The sequence below is a fragment of the Panthera onca genome, chromosome D1 (genome assembly GCF_046562875.1).
Source record: "Panthera onca isolate mPanOnc1 chromosome D1, mPanOnc1 haplotype 2, whole genome shotgun sequence".
Taxonomy (NCBI): domain Eukaryota; kingdom Metazoa; phylum Chordata; class Mammalia; order Carnivora; family Felidae; genus Panthera; species Panthera onca.
Window position 1 is genome coordinate 19,426,214 of NC_138348.1, and position 12,268 is coordinate 19,438,481.

General features: G+C 36.8%; 1 protein-coding gene across 2 annotated transcripts in view; it reads right to left on the minus strand.

Moving 5' to 3' along the window:
- Positions 1-12,268, minus strand: part of TTC17 (tetratricopeptide repeat domain 17) — a 131,382-nt gene that overhangs the window by 89,089 nt on the left and 30,025 nt on the right. For both annotated transcript variants that reach the window (XM_060606433.3, XM_060606431.3), the window contains exons 5-13: positions 12,049-12,180; positions 9,881-9,990; positions 9,108-9,252; positions 8,497-8,636; positions 6,924-7,084; positions 5,132-5,244; positions 3,191-3,337; positions 1,000-1,115; positions 678-843 (exon numbers count right to left, since the gene is read on the minus strand). In XM_060606433.3, the coding sequence (XP_060462416.3) occupies positions 678-843; positions 1,000-1,115; positions 3,191-3,337; positions 5,132-5,244; positions 6,924-7,084; positions 8,497-8,636; positions 9,108-9,252; positions 9,881-9,990; positions 12,049-12,180 (1,230 nt within the window). The remainder of the gene's footprint in view (positions 1-677; positions 844-999; positions 1,116-3,190; positions 3,338-5,131; positions 5,245-6,923; positions 7,085-8,496; positions 8,637-9,107; positions 9,253-9,880; positions 9,991-12,048; positions 12,181-12,268) is intronic.

A 12,268-nucleotide genomic window follows, 5' to 3' on the forward strand; every position in this document is an offset into this window, starting at 1 on the left:
CCTGGCACATAATGTTTTCTGCCTCAGTAAATGTTTGTTGACTGTAAGTAGTAACTGTTCAGTTTTAAAATTGACTTTTTAAAAAGGTTATTGTGATGGTGTGTTTTCTCTGCCAAAAAAGTAATTTTTTCATTTGTATCTATGGAATGGTATGGTATCGAATGTAGAATTTATATTCAGTAATAAAACATTCCTAGTTATACATTAACTAGTAGGAATTAAAGAGCAAAGCTTAACAGAACTTCTCTATAATGTCTGTAAGGTAGCTGTAATTCATACAAACTTCTAAGGACCTCATATAAGGCCAGAGCAGGTTGATAAGGCCAGAAAGAGAATCTTCAAGCTTTCAATTTATATAAATTCCTGGAGGCTTGACCACTAAATTGAAGTGGTCAGAATGGCCTCCAGTAGATGAGCTTCATTTAACTAAACAGAGTTCTGTGTTGCTCATCTTTGTAGCACTCTTAGAGAGAGTGCTTATGTGGTCTGTGTAAACAGCAGCCCTGAAGCACCTTCAACGGCATGATTGTCTTCTTAATGATTTCACCAATTCTGTAACTCTATCTCTAGTTTTAAAAACTTTAAGTTCAACAACTACCAATTTTTTGTTCTGCCTAAGAGGCTTGTGAAGTCACCCAGTATGGACGGCAATAAACACCAGCCTAAGTGAGCCTTACTTTTCGTGCATGGTCATCTGGCATTTTGGCTTTCAGATCCATGCGGACCTCTAATTCTTTGACTAAGTAGGACAGAGTCTGGCTTTTTCTGAAGTCAGTTATGGAACAGTCAGGGGTTTGGGCCTCTTCTTCTGAAGAATAATCATCACTGTTGAGTTCGTGGATCCTGGCACAAGAAAAAGGAACAAGATTCATATTTTCAAAGTTTGGGTGATTTCAAGATAAAGACTTAACCTTTCAAGTCCAAGGATGGTGCTCTCAAAGAACTGCCAGATGACAATCATGCAGAATCAAGTGCTTTGCCAAATCCATCAGCACTTGCCTGAGTCCTTTGTTTTCCGGAGGCAGAAAATACGTTGGCAATTCCCCACCAATAGGGACTCTTGGATAACTTTCTACACAATCTGCTCTTTTAGGCCACAGAACATGCTGTTTGTCCTAATGAAGAGAGAAAGTTCTCATAAATTTCTTTGGATTCAGTATTTCAACAGGCTAAATAAACTTTCAAAAGAACATAAATATACTAGGATAGTTTGAACAATTTAGTATTTTAAGATAATCGTAGACACAGTGGTAGACTGTAAAATTCTTTATACTGAAGAGTGTTGGTCTTAAGACTGGTTCAGGGTTGGGCTAAGTCAGCTGAGCCCGATGAGATACAAGGAGAGGCTTGCTTGGGGCTTCTGGGAAAGAAAAGCCAGTCTAAGTCTCTTAGCCACATAGGAGCAAAGAACATGTTACTCCAGTTGCTGCTGGCTGTCACCTCATGACCACGAGGAAGACAAGCTTTAGGATGAAACCAATACTATGGATGGTAAATTGAAAGGGAAAGAAATGGGTAATTGATGATATCACTGGGCTGAACCAACCAAAGTTTGCTCTAATCTATGGACGTCCTATAATATGAGGCATATTATCTTTTAAGCCAATTTGAAGTAGAGTTTATGATTTGTAACTGAAAGCATATATAAGCTTATAAAACTGGCACAGAAAACTACTTCCCCTGAACTAAGACCTTTTCTTTGCCAATGCCAAAGTTTAACAATTTTTTGATTTGTAAAATGTTCATTTTTCTAAATATAAATAACATACATCAGAGGCTTACTAAACTTATATCTGTTTTTTTTAATGTTTCTTTATTTTTCAGAGAGAGCGAGCGCACAAGTGGGGGAGGGGGCAGAGAGAGAGAGGGGGGGACAGAGGATCTGCAGGCTCTGTGCTCAAACTCATGAACCTTGAGATCATGACCTGAGCTGAAGTCCAATGCTTAACTGAGTCACCAGGCGTCCCACTAAACTTAAATCTTGAAGCTATGAAACTCTGGAGAATTTGTATTACATATAACTAAATCTAAGTGGTCATATTAATTGTTAGAACAAAAACCTGATTAAATTCTGAAAATTTAATAGTGAATAAAAAATATATGGTATCTGTCCTCAGATTATTTATTTCTTAGCTAGCTTAGAAAGACACTTATTACCTATATCATCTGGCAGAATGTAAGCTCCAGCAAAGAGCTTGAGTACTGTATTCATAGTCCCAACCTGACACACAGTTGGGAGCTTGATACAAGAATGCTGATTAAAAACTGAAATACAGGGGCACCAGGGTGGCTCAGTCAGTGGAGCATCCCACTCTTGATTTCGGCTCAGGTCATAATCCCAGGGTCGTGGGATTGAGTCCTGCATTGGCCTCTGCACTGAGCACGGAGCTTGCTTAAGATTCTCTCTCTCTCTCTCTCTCTCTCTCTCTCTCTCTCTCTCTCTGTCTCTCTCCCTCCCTCCCTCTGTCTCTCTCCCTTTCTACCCCTCTCCCATGCTCATGCTGTCTCTCTCTCCCTAAAAAATAAAAAAAAAAATTTTTTTTAAGTGAAATACAGTTGACTCTTGAATAACAAGTTTGAACTATGCAGGTCTATTTACATGTGGATTTTTTTGATAAATGCAGCGCAAGTATTATAACTGTATTTTCTCTTCCTCATGACTTTCTTAATAATCTTTTTTCTCTCACTTACTTTATTGTAAGAATATAGTATATAATACTTACAACAAAAAATACATGTTAATCTACTGTTTATGTTGTCAGTACGGCTTCAGTCAACAGTAGACTGTCAGTACTTAAGTCGTGGGGGAATCAAAAGTTATACACAGATTTCTGACTGCATGGGGGTTTGGCCCCTTTAGCCCCCATGTAGTTTGAGGGTCAACTGTATATGTGAGCATATACTTAGGTCAAATTTAGAAACTTTCTAGGGTTGGTAATTATACTCAGAGCTCAAAGTTTTAAACTAAAATCAGGGTGTCTATATGCCCCATTTGATTAGAAGAAGACCTCAAGACATACCCTGTGTCTTGCTAAACTGCTACCTAGCAGAATGGCTTCTGTTTAATAGAAGTTTAATAAGTGTTTGTGGAACTAAGCTGAACAGTGATAGGGACCATATTAATCAATTAAGGTGAGGGTCACAGCTTTAAAAAATCTTGTCTGAGAAAACTCCTTTATCATTCTCTTACCCTATATGCATCAGAATCCCTGCCCCAGATCCAGAGAATGGAATGGGCTACAGGAGAAGACTTGACCAAATCACTGATATCACTCTGATTTGCCTGAACATCAAAATTCACAGACATCATACTGGAGGTTGATGAATCCTCGCCAAACTAGAAAATGAAAAGAACAGTTCAAATTGGAAGCAGGAAAGAAGTTGTGACTAAGATTTAACCTAACCCAAAATATTAGTGAATACTCAAACCCAGTAGGAAATCTGAAAGTAGGTTAGTATCAAAGCAATCAGATGTTTATATTTTCAGAACTAGGTCCCAACACCATTCTCTTAGAAAATGCATAGTTAGCGATTCTCAATCAACTATGCCCTTGGGGTATGAGGAAAATGGCATGGATTCTTTACTTCCCTTCTTTATTGTCACATTACTTCCTTTTCATGATTTAGTCTCTTTCAGGTTTAATGATGAGCTTATTATCTAGAGGTTTGGTTAATTATTTCCCTCCCCTACCTAGACTAAAATGATTGCTACTCTATAAAATTCGTGTGCTGTGGTAGAAACAACGGAACTTAAAAAAGGGCTCAAGAGTTTAATATAGCTATGATTTAGGCATTATAACTATTACACAATCAACTCCAAATATAAATACAGTCTTCCTCCAAACCAAGGTAAATCAATGTTTGATATTCTTACAGGATACTGCAGCTTCTGTGTATTTCTAAAACCTTGTTAGATAAGAAAATGGGACCAGTATGGGAGGGAGTAGAAAAGAATGGATTCTTTCACTATATAGTGGAGATGTAACCTATGGATATATAAGACTCAATGCTACACTGGTACAGGGGAGTCTTCCAATGGTATGTCCCCAAAGTTACCTGGGTTTTAGTCTATTTCATTTATAAATATTCCCTTTTTTCCCCTTAAAATAATGCTTGGATTCAAGGCCGGGAGCTATAATCTCAGAGGTGTAAGTCTTATCGTCCTTTGAAAATAAAACCTGGGATACTGCTAGCACCTACTTGACAAATCACAGGAAGCTTGTGGTCCCTATACTACTTCTCCCCTAAATGGCCTCTTAATTTTTGCTTCTTTTTTTCAATGAGGTCTGGAGTTTTTCAGATTAAAGTGTATTAATTCTTCACAGTTTGTCTTCCCCTAGAAGCTGTTTTAATCTTTTAATTATTTAACTGCTTATCTCTGGAAATTCCTAGATCTATGATTAAAGACATGATAAGATTTTGATAGGATAAGATAATGTGTTACTTTATTTCCAACATCCTTGTGGATGATACTTGGAACTCTGGTTGTGTTTGCTATCTATAACAGCACCAATTAGATGCTATTTGGAATCATTATAATTATGTATTATTTTTTCCCAATTAGATAGGCTAGGACTGTATGTGTGTGTATGACTACACATATATGTATGCATATAAGTACATGTATATGTATGGATATACATAGAAACAGAAACAGAAAGAGAAAACACACATGCATGTAGAAATATGGCTTAATAAAAATTTTCTATTGATAATGGTCATTTTGTTAAAGTTTTTAGTTGAAGCAACATAACTGGACTGATGACTTCAGGAAAGACCACAGCTACTCTTTCCCAAATTTTAAATTACTGGTATTACTCCAATAAGTTAAAAGGGGGAGATGAAGGCTTTGAGTTAAATACTAATAACAATCCAATGAAGCTCTCATGGTAAAGGAGAAAAGAAATAAAGACACATGAATAGACATTACAGCTAGTACTTGGGGGATCTGGAAACGTCATGCATGAAGCAAATGAGTATTATCTATAAAATCTGACTTCATAAACATACTCAACCTTAAATTATTCACAAATTTTCAGGATCGAATATACAAGGAATCAAGCATGGGGGGAAGCAATATTACTCTTAGATATGCAAAGTTATAAGAACTAGAAGAGACCAAGAAAAAGACCTGAACATAGTCCACATTTTCAAAAATGTCTCCACGATGGTAGCGCACAGGTTGGTCCCACTGGCAGTGTAAACTATGCTGCTGGTTGACCAGCCGGCATATCTGATGATTTCCTGGAATAAGAAAGGAAATTACCATTGTGGAGAAAGATCAGCAATGCCAACATGGTTTCCTCAGTCGATGCCATTTGGTGTCAGAGCCTGGTAGAGTACCTACACAGGGTGTGCTTACACAGGGAAACTAATGGTTAACTAAATTAAATCATTCTAAAGAAGGGTGTTTCTCCACCTATAAAAACAAAGGGGCTAAATCACCAAAGTATCTTGTGGCAATTACATTCTATGGCTGTAAAATCATTAATTACACTGTTTTAAGGGACTTTTGCCATCTCTCTAGAGACAGTCTGCTTTATCTACTTCATATTTTTGTTTTAAATTTATATGTTTAAGAGCTCTGGTTGTATTGCAGTACAGAGCAAGCAGTAAATAACCCCAAGGACTGAACACACTCCTTACACGCAAAAAAGCAAAGAAAACTTGTTAGATGGATTGTATAATGGACTTTAAATGGTCACAGCTAAGGTTTAAAGATTAAGAGGCCTCCCAGATCAATATATTTATCAAGGGAGAAGCATATAATATAAGGGATTCTATTAATTTATTCTTTGGTGTCTAGCTGTTAGATCTACTCCCAATGGGTTTTATCAGAAATGAGACATTCTGGATATAACCAAGTCACTGATATCCTGTCAACCCAAGTGCCCTTAAGACAGTGGATCTATTGGGTCATGGGCTTTAAGAAGTTTTTCTTTTGTTTTGTGTTTTAATAATTCTTATTTTTTTAAGTTTATTTATTTTGAGAGAGAGAGAGAGAGAGAGACACCATGCATGCGGACACACGCAGGCATGAGCGTTTGTGGGGGAGGGGCAGGGCAGAGAGAGATAGGGGGAGAGAGAATCCCAAGCAGGCTCCGCACTGTTAGTACAGAGCCCGATGAGGGGCTCAAAATCACAAACCCTGAGATCATGACCTAAGCTGAAATCAAGAGTTGGATGCTCAACCGACTGAACCACCTAGGCGCCCCTGGACTCTAAGAAGTTTTAATAAAATCTATATGCCCTCTTCCCAGGGAAAAAAAAAAAAAATTGTGCACACACACATTACTGCATATAATTTTGGGGAGGATTTAGAACCTCCTGAAACTAACCAGGTTAAGAATTCCTGCTTGAGACAAATACCAGTCTATAAAATCTTTTAAAATAAAATACTTGTTTTTAAGGGAGCAAGAAAATAAGAGTTAGTTTGTGTTGGCCGGAGTGTGTGGATGCTTTGTTTCTAGGGTGTGTCTGGCTTGTGTTTACTTGATATATGGCCCGGGCCACATTACTCACAGTGTTTTCAGACCAGCAGCAACAGACATCCAATAGGAGGAGCTTGTTAGAAATACAGAATCTTCAGTCCTACCTCAGACCTACTGATCAGAACCTGCATTTCAAAAAGATCTCCAAGAGACTGGCATGCACTTGGCCAAACAACTGTTGTTAAGACTTCTAGGATCTAAAAAATTTTTTACATTAAAATGTGCATTTTAAAAAAGCTAGAGTCCAGCTTTTTTAGAAACCAGCTCCCCAGGTCTGTTGGTATACCCACTATGAGGACTCACTTTTAAGACTGAGGGGAGTCGTAAACCACAACTTTATACTACTTTAAGGCTACACAAAAGTTATGAACGTAGAACATGCTAGAAGTGAACTTCCTAACCTGTCTTCAATTATTTGGAATCAATACTTACCTAATTGTGCCTCTTTTGCCATCTGTGTCTCATGGATGATATTTCTTAAGATTTGCTCCTCCTGAATCAGCTTATGTTTCTCTAGGATCTCCTGCTGTCTCAAGTAGTGGTCATGCTGTTTTTGGTATTCTTTCAACTCATTCAGTGTTCGCTGGAGGGATCTTAACATTTTTCAACACCAGGAAAAAGTTATAGAGCTTTAAAATTGAATTTTTAAACACACTTACTGCATAGATTTTGTGGTCATCAGCAATGATTACTATTTTCCTTAAAAAACTTTTTTTTTCCTTTTAACCTACAACCACTGTACCACAAGTTCAAAATAATGGGGTAAAATAAACCTGTCGTTTGTTAACTTGGGGGTAAAAAAGATGGATGCAAAATTCTTCCCCTTAAGTAGAACTATCCTGACTTTAAATGGTGTGTTGGGATGGTTCAGGTACCCAAAAGATATAAAACAATATACTATAACATTTTACATCTCAACAACTATTTGCCTCCACAAAGTCTGTGTTAGTTCCACTGACATTCAAAGCCTCCTTACCATCTTTTCTTTTGATTCTGCATAAAGACAAGGTTAACAGAAAAGGCCAACGGTACCTAGCCCTTGAACTCTAGCTCCCTGGGTTTGTGATTTTGGGAAAAACCATAGAAGCCTGGCTTAGAAAGAAATATTTTCTACCACCTGGTATCAATAGATCAGCTGCCTGATTATTTTTAGTCATAAAATCCTTTCTACCTATTACATTGTAACATATGGAGATTTAGGAGCTGTACAGACTGTGCTTACACAGAGAACCAATTCACTCAGCCAGGACAAGTTCTGATCAGGTGTAACAGAAGTCAGGTATAAACAAGTAAGTGGTCATTCCTTCCTTTTCACCACATTATGCTTTAAATTGGCTGGAAAATAACCAAATACAGTAATTTAAGGAGTTCCAAATGTCCATTTAGTTTTCTGATAATCAAAGTAGCCTCAATGTTCTCTTTCTTAAGAGAAGAACAATTCACTTTGAGTTATGTGAAGTTTCCTAACTGGCCCTACTATTTATGGAATCAAATACATTTTTTAAATTAAGCATACTGCAAGGGCCAACCACAACAGAATTTCATTACTGTACAATTTATAGAAATCTGATTAAAATATGCACCAAATGATGTTTCTCAACATCACTTAACTAACTTAACAATAACCCAACAAGGCAGCTAAAGGGGAGAAAGATCAAATATAGCACATGCAAGTGATTTTACTGACAATGCATTCTATGGAAATGAAAACATAATAGAGTTAGTGTTCAAGAGCACCCCAATCCATCTGACTTCATAAAAGCAATCGATGGTCAAAAGTGTAAAGATCTAAAATGACAGAATTTATGGCAAAGATTCTCTAGTTCCTGGAATCCATGCTATTAAAGACTCCTCTGAATTGTGCTGAGCTTCCTACACCTAGAGAAAAGGGACAGGACTAGCAGTAATGAAGACGTTTTTCTTAATTCTAATGAACAAATTAACACTGACATCACCCTACACAGGTCTAACTTAGGGCTTCAGGGAAATTGTCTTTTCCAATTACCTATGTTGAGCTTCCAATTTCTGCTCGAGTTTTTGCTGACACAGGACAGCATGCTTCCTCTTTATAGCTTGCTCAAACCCAGGTTTGGCTTGCAAAGCATGGTCATAACAGAGCACTGAGTGGTTATACTCCCCCAGCATCTGAAGAGACAAAAACAAACACACACACACACACACACACACACACACACACACACGGAAAAACGTCAGCCACGGCCTGGCTGGATCTGTCCAAATCTCCTAATGATTTATGAGCTCACACTTACATCTTACTCTACAGTGAACGTTATTTTTGATCAGTGACCAAATCTACAACATAAGATATGGTATAAGATAACTAGAAAGTATAACTAGCTTAAGAGGTGCACTCTGCAGGAATTTAATATTACTATCAATTTAATTATTTTTCTTTTTTGTCAAGAGGCTAAGACAATTATGATACATTATTGCGTTGAGGTTTTTCATCCTTATTTCTTCATTTCCATTCCCTTTTTCTTGTTCAGACCAAGAGAGGAAGGAAAAAAGGTAATTTTTAACTGGAAATAAATTATTTAAAAAAGAAAGGAAAATAGCAACTGGTTTGGCTCATGAAAACAAAAACGTTGTATTTACTGCGTATATGTTTCCCAAAGTGTAATAGCTGGTGAAGAAGTCACTGTCATCCAGAGCTGCATGGACCACAACAGCAGCATCTGCAGAGAAGTGAGCTCTGTGCAGAACATTTGCCAAGTTGACCAGAGCAATGTCTTTATTGTGCCTAAAAGAGAAGGAGAGGCATAATTAGACGTTAGGAAAGAAGCATGTGCTCTATATGATTACATAACTACTTGACAAGGGAAAATTACATTTGAAGTTATTGAACTTAACTTTGAGTATACTGATAGATGGAGAAAATAACTTAAGAAAATCATACTGTTTCATTTTTACATAACTGATGGTGCTTATTCAATCTGATAGCTATAAATTTTGCCACAAAAATAAGGTCTGCAGACATTTTATGATTTTAAAATATATTTAGGGCTTATTATTTGTTTTGAGAAAAATTTAATTTATGCTAATTCCTCCAGGCAAGTTTCTTATATTCAAGTCTCAAGTGAATCAGAGTGTGTCTATATTATATATTTTTTCCTTAATGGAAATTAGAAGAACATTATTAAACTTTGAATTTTGAACTCTGAACAAATAATATATTTGAACTTTGAGCTTTTTGACACTGGTCTTTTTTTTTTTTTTTTTTTTGTGATGGGACTAAATTCTTTGAATAGGGATAGAGGAAAGTGTAAGTACAAAAGAATGCTTCTTCATACTGTTTTCTTATGCATTGTTTCTTTAACAGTCCTGAGTTATGTGGAGACTCAGGCAGTCCAGAAAGGGAGAAACCTTACCTGGAAGAGAAGTGAAGTGCTCGCATGGCACATTCCACTACCTGATATGGCTCATTCTTTATTCTCCAGTAAAATGAAGCCATGTTATACAGTACCCATGAGGAAGAATTCTAGAGATGAAACAAATAAAATGACCATCAAACACAACTCGACACACTTTCTTCGACTTAGAATGTTCAAAGTGAGCACCTTTACTATTCTGTCTCTTCTGAAACTTCATATGAAGAAGAACATGACATTACAGCAGTGATAAAGCAGGGGACAAAGGACAAATAAACTACACCTGCCAAAAAAGCCTCCTGATCATCATCAGGAGCAAAGTGCATTAAGGTGTCATCTCCACAGAGAGACTATTCAACTCCAAATTATCACTCCAAGGGGTGAATTATGCTGAAAGCCCGCCAACCGGCCCCAACTTCTTGGTTCCTATTTCAGGATTTCAGAAGTTAGGACCTAACCTACTTAGAAATGCCAGTTGTTCTAATGTGAAATTCCTGAAGTTAACAAATTTAATATCTGAATGAAGGTACATATGTAAGCAAATGACAAGCTTATGCTTTTGTAAAAGATGAATTTTTTTTTAAAGATTTTTTATTTTCAAGTAATGTCTACACCCAATGCGGGGCTTGAACCCACAATCACAAGATCAAGACTCACATGCTTTACCAATTGAGCCAGCCAGGTGCCCCTTTTATTTCATTCTTTAGTCATGTGTGTTCACAATGTAATGCAAACCAATATTGCTAAAACATTATGTCTTCAGTACAGAGTAATAAGTGGATCAGTTACTGAAGTTAAACAGAAATTCAGATTCCTTCTGTGGCTTGGATTTTTATCTCGTAACATATCCTAAATTTTAACCACACAGAGGTCAAGATACTAAACTGGATCACTACAAACAACTCAGTGTAAATAAGTTCAAGCCCATGTAGAGAAAATTCAAACTCAGCAGTGCAAAACAGTCAAATTAAGTTTTTTAAAACAGTCATAAAGTTTAAGATAAACAGAAACATACATATGACACCCACTGTTTAATATCTTTAATATATAAAGAGGTCCTAAAAAATCTAAAAAGACAAAAATGCACGAGAAAATGGGCCCAAAACATGAACAGACAATTCAGAAATAGGAAACAATGGCTAGTAATCAAAGAATAGAAATAAAAGAGACACAAATTTTCCTTTTACAAATTGGCACAGATTAAATAGAATGCCAACACTCACGGTTGGCTACACTGTATAACTTCAGATATTGACTGTAGAAAAGTTGGTGAGTACAGCATTTCTGAGGGACAGTATGACAACATTTATATAAAGGGCCTTAAAAATATGATTACACTTTGATGCCCAAAATGCCACTATTAAAAATTTATTTTATGAAAATAAGTGTTTTAACTATAAAGGTGCATAAAAATAAAGATCCAGAAGATTTTATTATAAAACAGTAATTAACTGAGGTTTTTTTCATTCTCTTTTATAGACTTTTATAAAGTCTGAATTTTTTTATAAGGACAAATTGTTTTCTTTTAAAAAGTTATTTAAAAAGTAGTTGTTTTTGCAGTGCCTGTGTGGCTCAGTTGGTTAAGCACCTTAAGTCATGATATCCCATGTCATGAGTTCGAGCCCTGCATCTGGCTCTGTGCTGACAGCTCAGAGCCAAGAGCCTGCTTCAGATTCTGTGTCTCCATCTCTTTGCCCCTCCCCAGCTCACGCGCTCTCTCTCTAAAATAAATACACATTAAAAAAAATTTTTTTAAAGTAGTTATTTTGGGGGTGCTTAGTCTCTTCCCCTTGCCCGCATGCATGCACTCTCTCTAAGTAAATAAAAAACATTTAAAAAAAAATCTTTAAAATAAAAAAAATCACTCTCTAGACAAAAACAATCTAGGCAGGTTATCTTCTGAGAACAAAAGACCTTCTGTGAGCACAGTCTCTGGCTTTTTCTTTTTTCTTTTTTTTAACATTTTTATTTATTTTTGAGCGGGGGAAGGGCAGAGAGAGAGGGAGACACAAAATCCGAAGCAGGCTCCAGGCTTCAAGCTGTCAGCACAGAGACTGACGCGGGGCTCGAACCCACAAACTATGAGATCATGACCTGAGCCGAAGTCGGACGCTCAACTGACTGAGCCACCCAGGCGTCCCTGACTCTTTCAATCACTGATGACTTACCTTCTGTAGGCCTTCATGAATGAGGTGGCCTATGTCATCTATACTTCTTCCTAGTCGTTTAGATAAATATGTGAAGATTGGATCTTCTTTAGGTAACAGAGGTGCTGAAAGATTAACTCTCTCTTGTACACCCTGAAGAAAAGAAGAAAAAAAGTGAAAAAAACTAAAACAAAACAGAAAAAGGAGATCATAAGACAAAAGCTCACAAGTAACTCAGTAT